The sequence below is a fragment of the Phoca vitulina genome, unplaced genomic scaffold (assembly GCF_004348235.1).
Source record: "Phoca vitulina isolate PV1807 unplaced genomic scaffold, GSC_HSeal_1.0 scaffold13, whole genome shotgun sequence".
Taxonomy (NCBI): domain Eukaryota; kingdom Metazoa; phylum Chordata; class Mammalia; order Carnivora; family Phocidae; genus Phoca; species Phoca vitulina.
In genome coordinates, this window is record NW_022589716.1 from 15196206 (window position 1) to 15215110 (window position 18905).

Here is an 18905-nt window from a genome sequence, read left to right on the forward strand (position 1 = left end):
GGTTGCGCTGCATATCACAATAGCCCCTCAAATAAGACTGGCTCCGACACATGGGATTATTCTCTCTGGTTAAGGAAGCCCAGAGGCGAGCCGCCTGGGTGCTGTGTGGCTCTGCAGGGAAGCCAGCTCCATCTGTCTGCTCCTTGGTCCTGGCATGTGGCTTCTGTCCTGAGGTCTCCTCATGGACCATGAGCAGATGCACCTGGCAGGCCACAAGGAGGAGGAAAGGCAGAAGGGGAAAGGGGGACCTTGAGCTCAATCAGCAATCTCAAGCCGCTCTGTGTGACTCCCACTTCCCTCTCCTTTACTAGAACTTTGTCACAAGTCCCATGGCCATACCTAGCGGCAGAGTTTGCTAGCAAGTGGGAGCAGTGCACCCAGCCAACAATTGGGAGCCTTTTACTAAAGAGAAGAGGGAGAGTGGATGTGGTGATGCAGGACCAGGAACCTCAGCCCCCTCATCTCCCTGCATTTCATTGGGTCCGGAGCTGAATCAGCTCTTGTTCACTTGACCGTAAAATTCCTAAAAATTGACCATGTCCATATGGTGTGACCTTCTCCCCTCCCTGCCTCCCCCCCAAAAAAGATGATAATTAAGATTATATTAAGCCATTAGTTCTGTCTCCTGAATAGAGGCACCAGTTAATAAGCAAAATGTGTCTCGGTTTCCCATGACTGGTTTCTACATCTTGATGACAACATCCTAAATAGCATTTCTCTGTGATTCACAGGACCAAGAGGGAAAACCCAAAAGAGCCATTGTCCACGACAATGAGGATGGCACGTACGCCGTCACCTACATCCCTGACAAGACTGGACGCTATATGATTGGGGTCACCTATGGGGGGGATGACATCCCATTGTCCCCCTACCGCATCCGGGCCACACAGACGGGAGATGCCAGCAAGTGCCTGGCCACCGGTGAGTGTGGGCTTTGGGGTCAGAAAGCCAGGGGCTAGCCCTTCTCTGCCACTCGGTGGCTGTGTGATGATTAGGGCAAGTTGCTCAACCACTCTGAGCTTCAGTCATACTTAGATGGAAGATGTTTCTGAGAACATTTGAATTCAAGAAACTCTTCTCAGGATCAGAGACTGTTTCACAGGGTTATTGCAAAGATTAGATGAGGTCAGGCATGAGAAATGCTTAGCACAGTGCCAGGCACAGGGAAGCTATTATTATGTTACTTTTGAAGTGGCTGCCTTTGTTAAGATCTCCACTGTGGTGGTAGCTCCCATGAAAAGCTGCAAATGTATGCCTTTCCTGAGTAGATGGTTTAATTACTCAAGATTTTATTGAAGAGCATTTCAGGTCAACATTAGAGAAACGCATTCAAGGATCTAGGTTTTTCCTTAGTACTCGAGACTATGCCTACATCTCTCAGAATATCTCCAGAAATATTTGACCATCACACTTCCTTCAGTTTCTGAGACACGACTAAGCCCATCACGGGCCCATCCGTTTCTAAGAACAGCTCTTGTTATTCTGATGCTATTCTAGCAGATGCCAAAACATGAATCCCCATCTCTGAAATGAAACAGATTTGTTTCTCTTTAAATTAAACATAGGTCCACCCTGGATGTGTTCTATTTCTCATATCTTGTTCTGAATGGAGGAAAAACTTTTGGCTTTCAGAGCAAGTTGTAAATTGCTCAGCTTGGCAGTTTGGGGCTCAAACATTGAGAAATTTTGAACCACCGGCCAATCCGATCCACCACCTCCTAGGTCTGTGCTATCTGCCAGGAACAATTAAATTGCCTTTACTAACCTGCAGGCATGATAATACCAGGCAGGGACTTACTCCTTGCTCTCCAGGCCCTATTCCCTCTCTTGCTGGGGCAGAATGCTGAGCAGGATACTCTCTCAGCCTGGGGGCTCCTGGAGGCCACAGTTCTCTGTCTGTCCTTCAGAAGGGCCTTCCACAGGCTGGCCCCAGGCTTCCTTCTACTACTCCCACTCTGAACAGCATGTTCTTAGCACTCCCTATTGCTTCTACACACTTTGCTCTTTTTTTTTTTTTTTTGCCAATGTGCTTTTGGTTCACTTGTCTGCACTCCCTGATGTGTGGATCCTGTGTAAAGGGTGCCCCCAGTCAGACAAACTGGTCAGGGTTCAGGGACAGAGGTGGTAAGTCTCCCCTAGCCAACCGTACCTGTGCTTCAGAATTCAGCCATTCCCCTTTTCTCAAAAAGCCCTCCATCAAGGTGGCAATGCTGGGATACAAATTCCTAGAACTTCCTTCATGGAGCTGTTCTACGAGACACTTCTCTGAAGCACGGCTGATGATTTTCTCTGTACCTGAGTGTTCCCACAGCACATCGAGCTGTTGTTCTTGGTGCCCGGCCTGCCTGTTAGATTATGAACATGTCCACAGCAGAGACTGTGTTTGGTTCACTGTTGTGTGTACCTGGCCCTCAAGGAAATGCCCACTGTGTGTTTGCTTAGGGAAGTTGACCATCATCGTCAGACCCTTGAATGCCGGCAAGCCGGGTCCGACACGTGGTTGACACTCGGAGCTTGTTTCCTAAGTAAGGGACGGAGCACCCGCGGGAGCAGCACTTTCCCCCGGGGATCTCTGGGACCGCCATGTGTGTGGCGTTCGTCGGAGGTCTGGCGTTGACAGATGCAGACCGCACCAGCGTGTGCTTCGTGCTGGGGCTCCCAGGGCGGTTGTCCGAGGCTGGAGCTTCCATTCTCTTCTCCTGAACTTGTTCTCCAGGTCCTGGAATTGCCTCCACCGTGAAAACCGGCGAGGAAGTGGGCTTTGTGGTGGATGCCAAGACTGCTGGGAAAGGGAAGGTGACCTGCACGGTTCTGACCCCCGACGGCACTGAGGCTGAGGCCGACGTCATCGAGAATGAGGATGGCACCTACGACATCTTCTACACGGCCGCCAAGCCAGGCACCTATGTCATCTACGTGCGCTTTGGCGGCGTCGATATTCCCAACAGCCCCTTCACAGTCATGGTAAGGAAAAGTCCTTCCCTAGAGCGCTCTGGTATGACAGAAACCGTACAGCTGCCATCTGTTAAATCCTGGCTAGAACATCCCCTCCCACTTTTTTTTTTTTCCTTTAAAAATTTTTTCTTAAGCAGTCATGACCTTGTAGAGTGCTAGAGTAATCTCTAGAAATCCAGAGACTCTTGGCTGTTAGTGTTTTTAAGGAATCTTACTGGCCATCGAAGTATCCATCAGGCTAAGGGTCTTAAGCAATGTCCTGGCCAAAGCCCAGTTCAGAAAGATACACTCGGACCAAAAAATGTGTGTAAGTAAGACACACGTTTTTTATTCTTGTAGCTCTTCCTCCTTCCTCATCTCCACGGCCTGTAGGAGAGAGGTTCCTGATGCTGTTATGTCTGGGGACTTGACCCATATCCCAGGACACAAAGTGCCTCCAGTTTTGTTTTGGAAAGATTCAGATTTTGCATAGGCCTAGGGAATGGCATGTCTTTTGAATAGGAACACCTAGAAGAAAGGGACACCACTATGGGCCAGAATGGTGAGGCTCCTTAGTTTTCAACAAGTGACTCTTGGACCCTCGTCTGATTATGAAGGTTCTTCAATCAGGACAAGATTAGAAACCTCATTTGACCCTTAAAACCAAGCATTGTTGGCCCTTTTGCAGGTGGTGTGTAGGAACAAGGCTCAGACTCAAGGTCACGGAGCCCAGCGTGCCTGCTCTGGACAGCCACCGAGTGCCTCTTACCCGGCGTCCTTTGATGCCATGGGCAGCAGCTGTGCTTGACCACAAAGTCCTTAGGCCTCAGTGACCTAGGCCCATGCACAGCCTGCGAAGCCCTTCTAATGTTTGCACTTTATGCAGCAACAGAGAAGGGACTCCCTCCCAAACAGAAGGCGGTGCCTCCCTTCTAAACGGTCTGTCATCGGTTGTAGCTTTTTTTCCCTTTCCATAGATGTTTGTTTATCTGTAAACATTCTGCCAGAGATCTGGAGGCGCTTTTTTATCTCAAGGATGTAAGCGCCTGTCGACTTTGACACTGTTCATTTGGGAGTGTTTTTCTCCTTCAGGGCAGAAAGAAATGCAGCTAGAGAGTTTCTGTCGTTCTTATTTACCGAGTCGGGTCCTTGTTTTAAAAATCTGTTTTAGTCTGTAGCGGGTTTTATCGGGTTGATTGAAATAGGGCAGCATGGAAGAGCAGCTCCTGGGCAGAGGTCATGGCCTTGCTGGTGCAGCGAGCTGAGGATGGGTTAGGCGCGGCCAAGTGAGAAAAGTCAGTGTGGAAATTCAAGGGTCATTTTAGCTGCTGAGTCAGGGACCTGAAGTGGGTGCCACCAGACTCACTGGGAATAAATGTCCCCTCAGCCCTGGATTACTAGGATACATTGTGCAGATACCCTAACCACTACTGAAGGCAGAAAGCGGGGGTGGTCACCCATAGTACCTGGCTTGGGTCTTTATTCTCCCGTTCCAAGCTCTCTCCAGTCTTACATAGGTGGACTTTGTCTGCATGTGGATTCCTTGCCTCCCTCTACAGACTTGTGGCCCCAATTCTCCAGAGCTCATGTCTCAAGGAGCCCCAGCAGGCTGATACAGCTTAATAGATCATTCAGTCACGGGTCTAGCAGTGTATCTGCTCATCCCCATTGAGAAGTCCTGGATCAAAGGCCATAGCGTGGCCGTTGAAAGATCTTCCTCCCAACCAGTTTGTCCCTGCATAGCACCACTGTGAGAGAGCCCTAGGAGGCGGGGATAGGGCTGTTCCAAAGGGTGAAGCTCACAAAGCTGCCTTTCTATGTGAAGCCCCCTTTCTGCAGATGCTAAAATACACAAAAAGGAGTAAAGCAGGCATGTTGGCCTTCCTCCAAGCGGGGAGGGCCTTCCAGTTCTTGTTGATTATGGTAGAAGAGGGGGATCCCTCCCTTATCAGGTTGATCAGATCAGGAACATGAAGTCCGTGGTTTTTAAGAAAATGAATTTATAAAGACTTTTAAAACATTAATACCAGAGACACTCATCAAATAACAGGAGACCACTTTCCCAGTTCCGTGCCGCAGAAGGGACTGGCGTTCCTTTTTCCCTGTTGGCACAACAAACTCATCAGTTTTGTGCATGGGATTGAGTCCTACCCAGTGCTTTGCGACTTGTCTCGGTCCCTCCGTGTGTCATAGGTACCCTTCCCCATTCATTCATCAGACTTGGTAGCTTTTCCAAGCGTACAGGTTTGCATAATTAACGGACTCCCAGGCAGATGGACATTTTAGGCACCTCCAAGTTCTCATGACCACAAACGGCCAGAGTAAAATCCCCTGCACGTATCACTTAGCTGTAGACACTCTGGCTAGCATTTCTATAGGCCCGCTTCCTGGAAGTGGGGTTGCAGGTTCAAAGGGCATGTGGATTTGACATTTGAAGGAAGGATGCCAACTCGCTCTCCACAAGAGGGGGAAGAGTGAGTGGCTCCCTGCTGTACGAGATGGAGCAGATGGGGAGGAAGCGGCCCTCAGGTTGTAGGACCTACTGAAGTGGCAGCGTCCCTTCCATGTGATTCCCAACTAATCTCCATTTGCCACCGACCAGGCCACGGATGGGGAAGTCGAGGCTGTGGAGGAGGCACCGGTAAATGCATGTTCCCCCGGATTCAGGCCCTGGGTACACTTTTTTTTTTTTTTTCCTTTTGGCATTTCTGTGTTTACTCAGCCTTCATTTCAGAAAAGCTACAGCCTGCTTTCTGGGGATTGCTTAAGCCCCCTGGGTGTCCTGGTCATTGGTTTGCCCCCCACTGATCAGTCCGTCACAGTGATCCCCGCTTCCTCTGTAATGAGAGCCACCCGTGTCATCGTATGCGCTCCACGAATCTCCAGCCGTCATGTTGTGATCACGCTCAGTGTCGTTTGTCCCCGCGGTTCAGAGAAACACGGACTGTCCTCAGCCCTCCTGCTGACACTCTCAGCTGCCCCTTGCACACTTGGTTTCTGTTCGGGGGGAAAGCCACCCGCTGCTACTTTCTGCCACTTAAAACGCACCTTCTTTTCCAGGCCACAAGCAACTAAACCTTTCCAGGTGGAGCCTCTTGGGACTCACAGACATTGCTCTCTCTCACTTTTCCACTTTCCCATGAGCACCTCTGGGAATTCTGCAAGCGAAGTGCCTAGTGATTGTTAGCAATTGGTCAGCGTGACTTCTTCAATCCTTCAGGTTCTGTGCCGGCCCTGGGGCCAGTTAGACAGAGGCCGTCCTGCGTGGATGGCAGCCACATCCCCAGATCCCAGCGGCACTAGCTTGCAGAATTCCCAGCTGCTCTGCCCTCTGTTGTTCTTCGGCCCACACCGTTGTCCGCTTTACCCAGTTATGACTCCTTCCTGTTTTTAGGTGACCGAAGAGGCCTATGTCCCCGTGAGTGACATGAACGGCCTGGGGTTCAAGCCTTTCGACTTGGTCATTCCGTTTGCAGTCAGGAAAGGGGAAATCACCGGTAAGCACATTCTTGAAAGCTGCCTTGTTCTCCCTGGATTGCCCCAGCTTTCTAGAACGGGGCCTGGGAGGTGGTTGCACCTGTGCCCGACCCCTGGCATCCATGAGCCCCTGAGATTGCAGAATGTTCACTGTATATATGTGTGTCTCTGAAGGGGGTGGTTCATTTATGACTTGTGTTACATTCTGTCCAGGTTAAGGCCGGGGATTCCCTCCAGGTTAAGGACTGCTCTATTTAGATAGCTCTTGACTGTCAGGTTCCTGTCCCTCCTTTTTTCCTGCCTTGTCTTATTCTCGCACCTTTCCAGAGGTGACATTCACACTGAAGTCTCTTGTACAAGAGTTCCTTTTTCCTCCAGCCTCCTTTTAATGCCCGTATCTCTTTGAGCTGACACTCTGCTAATGCTGCTGGCTCATGGTCTTTTCTAGTCTAGTTTGAGCTTCTCACTTGTCAGTACAAAAGTAGAAAACTTTTTACTTGAGTTGCCTGCTGCATTTTGTGGAAGAAAAAGGGAACAAAATAAAGGCAAACATATCTCTGTTTTCCTGTTGTGGGTCTTGGATGCTTCAGGCAGCAGTGAGTGCCCTTGGATCTGAAGGCCACCTGCGCCTTTGCACTCAGCTTCTCCCAGGGAAGTCCCTGGGGGCGCTCATCGCCCTGTCTCCCTGTGCTCCAACAGGAGAGGTCCACATGCCTTCTGGGAAGACAGCCACACCTGAGATTGTGGACAACAAGGACGGCACGGTCACAGTCAGATACGCCCCCACTGAGGTCGGGCTGCATGAGATGCACATCAAGTACATGGGCAGCCACATCCCTGGTGAGTGAGGCTCCGCACCCGGGGCAGCACGCCCCACAGGACAGCAGGATTCGGGCCTGAACATCTGGGAGGTTTGCACAGATGTTCAGTCAGCTGCTGTGTGGGAAACTGTTCTCAGTGGCAGGATCAGAAAGGCAGTGTGGGTGTCCCTGTGAAACCAAACAGCCTGTGACCCCAGCAGATCCAGCTACTTTTCAGAAGGGATGATGCAGCTAAGCGTCCTGGGTCATAGTTCAGGCCCTTAGGTCCATGATTGTTTGTCTTTGTCACTATGCCGAGCATGGCCAAAGGGGGCACTGGGAGAAAAATGTGAGGCGCATTGAGGGACTTTCCAGCCTGGCCTGCAGAGCCCTGTGTGGTGTGGGGTTTTGGGGTGGGAGGAGAGGACAAGCCGCCTTACGTTCACACTGCCCTTGGCAAGAAAATTCAGCTCAGATTTCATGTCTGTCAACCAGCACAGTGTTATTCGTGTTTTTTTTTTTTTTTTAATGTTCAAATAGTTCTGTTTTTTAATTTAATATATTGAGTAGGCAACATATCCACATGGTTTAAAAAACGATATGGGGAAAGGCTTCCTTCTGCCCATTTCACCCACCTGACCTCTCCATGAACTTGACTGCTGTTAACTTTTTATGTTGGATTTCAGAATATTTTTAAGACTCTACAAACAAATGGGAAATACAGATTCTTAAGCCCTTTCCCATTCTTACATTAATATTAGCACACGCTGCACATCGTTCTGAGCTCGTCCTTTTCAGTCTAACGGTGTGCATGTCCGAATGATAGAGCGTGTTCGTGGTGTTGCACTGTTTGGGTGAACGTGGTACATTTGACCATTTCCCCCATTGGAGGACATTGAGGGTCTCCCCTACGTTTTGCTGTCATTAGTCAGGCTACAGTGAATAATAGCCTTTATATCCATCATGTCACACTCCCAAAGGTAGAGCTGTGAGATTTCATTCTCAAGGAGGGTCGTGTGGCCGACTGATAGATCTTGCCAAAGTGGGGCTCCCCTAGTTCACATGCCCACCAGCAAGGTAGATGAGCACCTGCTTTTCTAACAGTTTTTGGATCTTCGCAAGACAGTTAAAAAAAAAAAAACAAAAACAAAAAACAGTATCTCAGTGTTTGTTTGTATTTCTCTTGTGAATGAGATTGAGCAACTTTCTGTATGTTTAAGGACTATTTGTATTTCTTTTTCTGTGAACTGAGCACTTGGCCGGGTTTTTCTATTGGGTTATTGGCCTTTGTCATATCAGTTTCTGAGAGCAAATTAAATATTGGAGAGATTAGCCCTTTGTGATAGAAGTTGCAAATATCTCTCCCAGTTTGACGTTTGCTGTAGTTTATGCATATATGTGTGCATAATATTTGTTTAAAGCAAAAATATATTATTTGCTTTTATCTAAATATTCTAAAGATGCAGATACAGAGAAAGTAAAAAAAACGTCTTTCTCCTCTTTCTCTTTTACTTCCACTCCTGGGGTGTGTGTCTTCTCAGATGTTTCTCTCTGTGCCTACAAGACATGCATATAATTTTGTTCTGTGTTTTTTTTTCTTCAGAGAAATGAGATAATGGTATTAATATTATATAGCAACTTGTTTTTTTCTCTTTTTAATGTGAAACATTATGAATAATCTCTGAAGTTAATACGCAAAGATCTCCCTCATTTTTTTTTTTTTTTTGAGAGAGCGCATGTGCCTGCGTGCCTGCAAGCAAGGGGGGGAGGGGCAGGGGGAGAAGGAGAGAGAGAATCTCAAGCAGGCTCCACACTCAACGTGGAGCTGAACACAGGGCTCGATCTCCCGACCCTGAGATCATGACCTGAGCTGAAATCAAGAGTCAAACACTTTGACTGAGCCACCTGGGCGCCCCCTCCCTCATTATTTTTAATGACCTGCCAGTAGACCAATGTTTATTTAACTGGCCCCCTATTGTGAGACACTGGAATCTTTTCCTAATTTGGATCTGAGCACTCTGGAAATGGAAGTCCTTGCACAGGGCTGGGGAGAAAGGACCACTGTGGGATAGATTACTAGGGGCCTTCAGAAGGCTTTACATTTTGAAAGGCGCAGCAAATGGCTTTCCTAAAAGACCTCGCCAGTTGTGTTCTGTCCAGTAGTGAGTCATTTCTCCACATGGTCAGCTGTTTCCTCCCTTATTGGTCAAGTTAAGCTGCGCAATCCTGCTTGAGCCCCCTTCTAATCTGGAGCAACCCTTGGGATTGTTTTTCTTGTGCACCGCGAATAGACCCCTTGGGTATCCCAGCATGGTCAGCTCTCCTGGAATCTCCTTTCAGTTTCTGCCCCTGCATAGGAGACACTGCCCTTGCCTGCTGTTAGGGGAATGTTAAAGACACCAGGTGTCCAAGGGATGCATTCCCCCCTCAATGAATCCCCCCTCGATTTTGTGTTCTTTGCCAACTCAGAAAGCCCGCTCCAGTTCTATGTGAACTACCCGAACAGCGGGAGCGTTTCTGCATACGGTCCAGGCCTGGTGTACGGAGTGGCCAACAAAGTGGCCACCTTCACCATCGTCACCGAGGATGCAGGAGAAGGTACCGTGTGGTTTATGTGGGTTTTGCGCTTCGGGCCGTCCGTTTGGAGAGTTGAGTGGACACAGTTCCAGGGCAGCTTTTAAAAATAAGACTGCTAAATGGTAGCATTTGTCTTTTCTTTTCTCATAAATCTCTTTGTAGAGCTGCTCTGTCTCTACCCAAAGCAGAACTTTTGAACTCCTTTGTGTTCTGATTGAAATCAGGTCGATGCTATGAGATGTTTTATGTGACTTGCCTGAAACTTAAGCATGTTTTTTGGTAGATGATGTTTTTGCTGTTGTTCTTTTTTGCACGTGTACATATATCTAGAAGACTACATGAGTTACTGCCAATTCCAGATAAAGCTCTATGCCTATGCCCCTTGTCACCATGGAGACTTCTAAGTTTGTGGTCCTTTTTTAAAAGATTTTATTTATTTATTTATTTTTAAAGATTTTATTTATTTATTTGACAGAGAGAGACACAGTGAGAGAGGGAACACAAGCAGGGGGAGTGGGAGAGGGAGAAGTAGGCTTCCTGCTGAGTAGGGAGCCCGATGTGGGGCTCGATCCCAGGACCCTAAGATCATGACCTGAGCCCAAGGCAGACGCTTGACGACTGAGCCACCCAGGCACCCCAAGGAAACACTCTCTCTCTAAAGGCTCTCCCACCTTCCTCCCATCCACAGGTGGCCTAGACTTGGCTATCGAGGGACCCTCCAAGGCTGAAATCAGCTGCATTGACAACAAAGATGGGACGTGCACAGTGACCTATTTGCCCACCCTGCCAGGCGACTACAGCATTCTGGTCAAGTACAACGACAAGCACATCCCTGGTAGCCCCTTCACAGCCAAGATCACAGGTAGGGTTACCTGGCTTGTTTGTGGGGGGAGGTATGGCTGCCCCGACAGCCTCTCTCCCCATTAAACCAGCGGCAGTAGGCTAGGCATCTAAGTGTAGGTTTCACGCAGACTCCTTGGGGAGAAATTGGGGTGCAAAGTCAACTATGGGCTGGCCCAGTTCCTCCAATAGCTGGTAATCCAAGGGAAAGCAAACAGTACCATTCAGAGGGCCCTTGTTTTGTGCCAGTCTGACTGCAGCATGCCAATAGCAGGCCCTCAGAAGCATTTAGATATTACATGAATGACGTAAAGATGCCCTTCAGCATCACTACTAGATAGATTTCATCTCCATTTCATGGATGGAAAACCTGACGCTGGGTGAGATAGTGCCTTAGCCAAATTCATACGTGGGTATTCGGGGACTCAGATCCAGGTTACCTGATTCAAAGCCCACACTCCCAGTGTCTGTTGTGCTCGCTGTGTTCATATCGCGCTGTCAGTGGGTTATAAAGGAGATACGAAAGGCGAGGTCCTCGTCCCCGAGGTGTTCAGACCTGTGTGCGGAGCAGTCAGCAGTCCCGTGTGGAGCGTGAGGGGTGCCCAAGGCAGGCAGGTGACACGTGCCCCCCGCTGGCAAAGGCTCCTTTAAAAAGTGGTCTGAGAAGACTCAAGTCTCCTGCCAGTTCCCAGACATGAGCCAGCACTCAGCGTTGGTTAGGTCTGTTCACTGTCCCAGGCGGGCTTTTTCACTTACCTCGGAGTAATTCATTCTCGCGTGCACCTCTGTAAACGGCATGTGGACTGGGGGCTCCGAGAGCCAGGCAGACCACACGTAACAGGAGCTGCACGGTGGGGGGGATGTTTCCCAGACGACAGCAGACGGTGCTCTCAGGTGAAGCTAGGCTCTGCCGCCGACTTCCTGCTCGACATCAGCGAGACGGACCTGAGCACCCTGACCGCCAGCATTAAGGCGCCGTCCGGCCGCGACGAGCCCTGTCTCCTCAAGAGGCTTCCCAACAACCACATCGGTGAGCCCGGGCTGCCTTCCTGGCCGGGGCTGGGGGGGGAGATGGGCGTTCCTCCAGTCCTGTCCTTGGGGACCCGATAGCGCACGCGAGTACGATGTGATCAACCTTCTGGCTCACACGTGATAAGAGTCCGAGTGTGTTTCTGCCTCGCAATGTTGACCATCTTCTTGGACACTCTGGGCTGCTGGGGAGTCAGGAAGGAAGTCCTGTTTCTGTTCCTGCAAGTGTGTCTCCCTCCCGCTTCCTCTCTTTCGTCCTGTCGCCCAACCTTACCAACCCCAATCGGTGCTCCGGTGCAGGCATCTCCTTCATCCCCCGGGAGGTGGGCGAACACCTGGTCAGCATCAAGAAGAACGGCAGCCACGTGGCCAACAGCCCCGTGTCCATCATGGTGGTCCAGTCGGAGATCGGTGACGCTCGCAGAGCCAAGGTCTATGGCCGTGGCCTGGCAGAGGGCCGTACTTTTGAGATGTCTGAATTCATTGTGGACACAAGGGATGCAGGTATGTGGAGATGCTCCTGGGGAAAGGCTCGAGGGAATGGTCTTCTTTTGGCTCAGGCGGCTGTCTTTTCGTCCTACCGCTTCCCCTTTCTCTCTGAGCATCCTTCAAGCTGGAGGTCCTTGCACCTGCATCAGTATTTAGGCCCCACAACCCCCAGTGAAGTAGGTATTATCTCCATTTCTAGATGAAGAAACTGAGACTAACAGGAGTAAATAGCCCGTCTGCTCCTGGCATTTGAATCCAGAGCCAAAAACAAGTCACAGATCTCTCTGTCATGATGTGTACTGTCACCACCATCTGCTGCTTTCCAGGACCTCCTGGGCTCATCCCAAGCAAAGGAGGTTGGGCCATCTGGCCAAGATCATGTCAGCTGAGCCGTGCTTTCGTGGAAATGTGGAATCTCTTCCTGTTTCCTCTTTAAAATGGTCTGAATTGGATTTGGCCTCTTCAGACTATGCCACGTGGGCCGTATCTTTGTCTTCTGCCTTCTTTTTTTTTTTTTTAAATTTTTTTATTGTTATGTTAATCCCCATACATTACATCATTAGTTTTAGATGTCTTCTGCCTTCTTGAGTCACAGCCATGCTGGTGGCTTCTGGACAAAGTCCCAGTCCCAGGGGAGAGGGCTAGAGAACTTCTGGTCCTGGTGGGCTGGTGCTCCCTGTTGATTCTTCAGGTTGTTAAACCTTTGGATCTGCTCCCTTAGTGGCTCCCTGGTTGGACATTGGAGGTACCTGGGGGCTGTTTAAAAATTGACCTTCTCAGATCTGCAGCTGGTGATTAATACATGCCATTCTTGGAGGCATGTGGCCAGAGTGTCTTCCCCAGCAGGTTCTGTAGGACAGGTGCTCCGTGGGATATTAATAGATATCCTTGAGAGAAGAGTTCTGTGGTCAGAGCCACGCTCAGCAGGGTTTTTCGTTACAGGACTTCTCAGAGCCTTTCACTTGCTCCTCTGCCTGGGGCTCTCCAGTAGGGGCTACCTGCCATTTCTGTCTTCCTGCCGTCTGGAAATAAAACAGTTTGAATTTCCGTTCTTTCTGCATGTGTCGAGTTCCCCCTACCCAGTGAGTTGTGGGGCCGTCAGCCCTGGGCTTCTGTATTGCAGGTTATGGTGGCATATCCTTGGCAGTGGAAGGTCCCAGCAAAGTGGACATCCAGACAGAGGACCTGGAAGATGGCACTTGCAAGGTCTCCTACTTCCCCACTGTGCCTGGCGTTTACATTGTCTCCACCAAGTTCGCTGACGAGCACGTACCTGGTGCGTCTGGCCCCCTCCGCCCTCCCCATGTGATGGTTGGGTTTTCTCTGAGTGCCGTGCCTCAGCCTCTGGGCTGCTCACGAGGGCCTTCTCGGTTCTTGCAGGGAGCCCGTTTACCGTGAAGATCAGCGGGGAGGGGAGAGTTAAGGAGAGCATCACCCGTACCAGTCGGGCCCCGTCTGTGGCCACTGTCGGGAGCATCTGTGACCTGAATCTGAAAATCCCAGGTGAGCATGAGGAGCTTAGGGGTCAGGGCAGGGAGCACCATTGGAAACCATATCTGGGTATGGCCTAGGAGACATACTAAGTGCTCTATGGGTGTAACGATTTGTAAGTAAGTAATGTATGTATTTATTTATATTTTTCATACTATTTTCACAGAGCCCCATCCAAGAAAAAATACTGTTTACCTGACCTTTTTCTTCTTCCAGATGAAAATTGTTTCATGGTGTCACATGGGGGGAAGACAGATAAGCTTTCAGATTTGAATTTACTGTCTGTTGAATAGAGTCATGTCAGTGAGAGAATTGGCCCTGTCGATGCCAATATTTGGAAGTATTTCAGAGGTGTCAGCCCAATGGCATCCTTCTAATATTCGATTCATCTCTTCCATCCCTATAATGAGAATGGAGACTGGGTGGGTGGGCCACATCCAGCCTTTTCGCCATGAATGGTGTAAATGGACACTTCAGTCTGTCTGAATGTGGCCCAGGTTCCTTCTGTAAAGAGCTGTCCTTGGGGCACCTGGGTGGCTCAGTCTGTTAAGCGTCTGCCTTTGGCTCAGGTCATGATCCCAGGGTCCTGGGATAGAGCCCCATGTAGGACTCTGTGCTCAGCAGGGAGCCTGCTTCTCCCTCTCCCTCTGCTGCTCCCCCCCTTCCCTGCTCATGCTCTCTCTCTCTCTGTGTGTCAGATATAGATAGATAGATAGATAGCCAGATAGATAGATAGCCATCACCGTGAGTGCAGGTTTTGAGGGTCCTGTGCCCAGAAGCTGGCACATGCTGTGTTGCACAGATTCCATGGGGACAGAAAATCGAAATAGTCTTCAGATGATGCTCAGGTTGTGATCTGCAGAGGGGGGCGCTTCTCCGCCACCACTTTCCCCTCTTTCCCAACGTGCCCCGTGTCTACTTACCCGGCCTCCTCCGCAGTCCTCGGCGGCTTCTTCCCATGTGGATGCACCGCTGGTCACGTGAGAATGTGGGAAAGGCCTCATTACTGCAGTGTCCAGACAGAATCACTTATTAAAAAGAGATGATGCATTGTGATCATGAAAAGTTCAGGTGTCAGGTGTTCCAGACTGGGGAAAGGAAGTGTCACCTCATCTCCCGTCAGCCAGGGAGGTTGTGGTTCACATGTGAGGCACAGAGCTGGACCCTGATTGCCTCCAGCCTCATGAACACATGGGGTCGCTTTCTGATCACACTTGTGCACTTCTCACATAATGTATTCTGACATCTCACATAATGTCTTTTGACATCAGAAATGATACTTCCACATCATATTTTTTTAAGGATTTTATCCATTTATTTATTTGAGAGAGAGAGAGCAAGCAGGGGGAGGAGCAGAGGGAGAGGGACAAGCAGACTCCACACTGAGCACGGAGCCCGATGTAGGGCTCGATCTCTCTCGACCCTGAAATCATGACTTGAGCCGGAACCAAGAGTCGGATGCTTAACCAAGTGAGCCACACAGGCGCCCCCTCCACATCATGTTTTTAATGACTACATCAGATTCCATTCCGTGTCCTGATGCACTGTCCTTCACTGCATGGTCTCAGTCCTTGTACGCTCATTTCCATCCCCGGATTCCGGCGCCCGGTGCTCCGTAACCTTCTCACCATGTGCTCAGGCCGTCTGCACGTCGGATGGACGCCCTAGGGTGGGATGGTGTGGCTGCTGTGGTTGCTGCCCCACCTCGGCAGACCGCCCTGGTGATAAAGGATCGGTGCCCGTTTCTCCATTTCCCCACCAGCCCGGGGCACTGTGTTTCCTTCTCACTTTGACCAATCCGATGGAAAAATCCAGTTTTCAGTTTCATTTCTCGGGTCACTAGTGACATGGACTGTGTTTTCATCTGCTTTACTTTCCTCATTTTGCAAGTTGTCTGTTTCCTGAGGAACTAGCAGGTCAGTTACTCTTTCCCTAAAGTCTCTCTAGCTCCTGGCTCCTCTTTGCTCTGATGGGTCCTTCTTGGTGCCAGCTAACTCTGGGTGAGACTCGCTTTCCCCCCTCATTACCTAAATGAGCCTCTGTCGTCAGAATGGAGGACGGCTCATCAGCTTCCAGATGTCCTCTGGACCCAGGCCATGTGGGGCCACCCTCTCCTCAACCGCCCTTCCTTTCTCTGTCCTTAGGGCTCAAAGTCATGGCTGCTCCGCCCAGGTCGTTGTAGGGCTGGCGAGTGCAGCTTCAGGTGGCTCTAGGTGATGGCAGTACGTGGTCACCCAGCATGCGGTGCGCCGGTCTCCACCACGTCAGTGCGGGCACGGTCACTGGCATGGCATGAGCGCCTCGGGTGTGGCAGACGCCGTCTGCGTCCCGGTGTCGGTGACCGGAGGCGCCACTTTTCTGAAAGCATGGCCTCTGGTATTTGACTTGCTCGACGCTTGGCTCACGCATGGTTTCCCTTGGCAGTTGTGACCAACGTGGGTTTCACCTTTTTCTCTAAATGCGTTTTGTCTTGTTGCCTCAGAGAAATGCCGAGGCTTCTTGAAAGTATGGGGTGACAGTTCTTGAATTTTCTGCCCTTACCTCCCTATGGAAAAGAGCCCCTCTGAGTATGATAGATGGGCACGTGTCACCTTTGGCTTAGAAAGCTCCAAGCTATTGGAGGCTTTATTTCCCTGCGGTCACTATCAGCCTCAGGCTCTGGTTTGAAACTGCTGTGTGGAATTAGGGCCAGCCAGGAAGACTGTAAAAGTACTCGGTGGGGTAGTGTCACTGTCCCTAGAACGTTCTCTGCACTGGGTGGCTGGAGGGGCCCTGCCGTCTCCATGGTGGCCGCAGCCACCCAGGGTTCAAGGGAGACAGGAGGGTAGGCATCCCGCCTGAATGGGAGAAAGCCTGAGCACCCCACACCCCCCCAGGCTGCACCCGCCTTGCCCTCCGCTGCTTGCCCTGCATGGCCTGCTCTGCCTTGGTCCCTCACCCTAACTCTGCTCTCTCCCCCTCCCTCCCCCCAAACTCCTGCCCCCTTTCAGAAATCAACAGCAGCGACATGTCGGCCCACGTCACCAGCCCCTCTGGCCGCATCACCGAGGCAGAGATTGTGTCCGTGGGGAAGAACTCGCACTGTGTCCGGTTTGTGCCCCAGGAGATGGGCGTTCACACAGTCAGTGTCAAGTACCGCGGCCAGCACGTGACCGGCAGCCCCTTCCAGTTCACCGTGGGGCCGCTGGGCGAGGGGGGCGCCCACAAGGTCCGCGCGGGAGGCCCCGGCCTGGAGAGAGGAGAAGCAGGGGTCCCAGGTGAGCGTGCGGCGGGGGGGGGCTTGGTACTTGAGAAGAACAAGAGGAGCCTGGCAGTGTGAGCACTCCTCGTTCTCCACCCTGTTCCAGAGATTGACTCTCGGCATGTGTGATTCTGATGGTGGTAATAAGGGGCATTCTTTAAAACAAGGCTTCTGTGGCTACACATGTTTGGGAATTGCTCACTCATCCAAAGCTAAACAGGTTTCTTACTGAGGGACCCCTCAGAGCCTTTAATGACTGTGTGTGTGAGCATCTAAGAGGGATGCAGGCTAATGAAGCTCTTTGCAGAGCATCCTGCAGCGTGGACATTCGGTGGAACACGCTAGAATTTTACAAAACCAATGGTAGTGGTGGTTGCTGGTGGGAAGATCTGTAGGGACAAAACTGAACATTCTCATCTTTTTCTGCCTCGGTTGGGTGTGTTTGGAGATGCCTGATTTCCCATGAACTTCATGTTCTCATGGGTGATGCTTCAAAAACATCAGTGATGCCCTTCCTTGGGGCTCTGCTTGGGCTTAAAGAAAGAGAAAAGGGAGCAGACATAACCCAGCATCGTGTGTGTGAGCAAGAAGAGAGTGTGTCCCGAGCTCGGTCACGAACCAGGTGTTTCTTTGCTTCAGCCGAGTTCAGCATCTGGACCCGGGAAGCAGGTGCTGGTGGCTTGTCCATTGCCGTCGAGGGCCCCAGTAAGGCCGAGATTACATTCGATGACCATAAAAACGGATCGTGCGGTGTGTCTTACATTGCCCAGGAGCCTGGTACGTAATCACGGGCCAACTGAGGACGTGTTCCTTTTTGGGGGATGCTTAGGTTGTAGGGAATGGAAGCCTGGCGAGCTAGCTCCAGTGAAAAAGGAGTTTATGGGTGCATGGGAGCGCCTCCTAGAAAACCCATGGCAGGAAATTCAGTCAGGCCTCAAGGGGGCAGAGAGTCTGGTTCTCTGGTCCTCTCTTGGCCTCTCTGCTTCATGCTTTCATGCAGCCCTGTTATTCTGCCTCCTGACCAGCCTCTCTGCCCATCCTTGGCCACTGGCTTTGTGGCTGCTCTGGAGGAGTGGCCTCAGCATCTGAGCTCCCTCGAGCAGCAGTTCTTGACCTTTAGTGAGCCATGGACTCTTTTGGGCATCTGGCAAAGCCTATAGGGACTGTTCTCAGGATAATGTTTTGAAACATATAAAATGCACTGGATTATAAAAGAAATCAGTTATGTTAAAATGGAGTTATCAAAATCTTCAAGGGAATGTGTAACACAGTAACATATACACATTTTTCCGGAATACATTAAATCATAGGATTTGGTGACGGTCTGTTAACAACCTAAATTTCAGAGTAGAGGTGAATGTAAATGATATGTCAAGGTAGATATAAAACTGTAAAGTGACATGAAAATATCTGTGACCTTAGACCTGTACCCCTGAAACAAATAATACATTATATGAAATATCTGTGATCTTTGTTGGTGACAAAGTCACAAGTACTTCTAATGTGTACTTCTAGTGTTTCTTGTTGACATTTCTAAAGTCAGTCTAAAGAAAGTGCCAAATTTCAGCCTAAAGTTAGTGAAAGTAAAGGTGTAATTTTTTATCCCATTCAAGTTTCCTGGGTCTCCTGAGTTCTATACACAGGCCCTTAGGGAGGCCCTGTGGACCCAGGTTAAGAATCTTGGCCCTTGGGGCACCTGGGTTGGCTCAGTCAGTTAAGTGTCTGCCTTCAGCTCAGGTCATGATCCCAGGGTCCTGGGATCAGGCTCCCTGCTTGGCGAAGTCTCCTCCTCCCTCTGCCCCTCCCCCAACTCATGCATGCTCTCTCTCTCTCAAATAAATAAAATCTTTAAAAAACAAAAAAAGGATCTCAGCCCTTGCCCAACTAAGGGAATCATATTGGCTCAACCTCAGCTAGGTCACCTGCCCTCAACCAACCAACCAACCAACCAGCCACGGCCATCGGGGAGGCAGGGGCTCTTGGAAGGCATTTCACTCCCAGGAAGGAAGCCAGAGGCCGCTCTGGAA

General features: G+C 50.3%; 1 protein-coding gene across 3 annotated transcripts in view; it reads left to right on the forward strand.

Moving 5' to 3' along the window:
* Positions 1 to 18905, forward strand: part of FLNB (filamin B) — a 139805-nt gene that overhangs the window by 107156 nt on the left and 13744 nt on the right. For 2 of the 3 annotated variants that reach the window (XM_032411594.1, XM_032411592.1), the window contains 13 exons: positions 732 to 921; positions 2717 to 2964; positions 5537 to 5608; positions 6329 to 6431; positions 7111 to 7251; positions 9681 to 9809; positions 10477 to 10650; positions 11500 to 11658; positions 11958 to 12161; positions 13270 to 13422; positions 13527 to 13649; positions 16628 to 16894; positions 17518 to 17655. In XM_032411594.1, coding sequence (XP_032267485.1) covers positions 732 to 921; positions 2717 to 2964; positions 5537 to 5608; positions 6329 to 6431; positions 7111 to 7251; positions 9681 to 9809; positions 10477 to 10650; positions 11500 to 11658; positions 11958 to 12161; positions 13270 to 13422; positions 13527 to 13649; positions 16628 to 16894; positions 17518 to 17655 — 2101 coding nt within the window. The remainder of the gene's footprint in view (positions 1 to 731; positions 922 to 2716; positions 2965 to 5536; positions 5609 to 6328; positions 6432 to 7110; positions 7252 to 9680; positions 9810 to 10476; positions 10651 to 11499; positions 11659 to 11957; positions 12162 to 13269; positions 13423 to 13526; positions 13650 to 16627; positions 16895 to 17517; positions 17656 to 18905) is intronic. The other variant, XM_032411593.1, reaches the window with a different exon arrangement.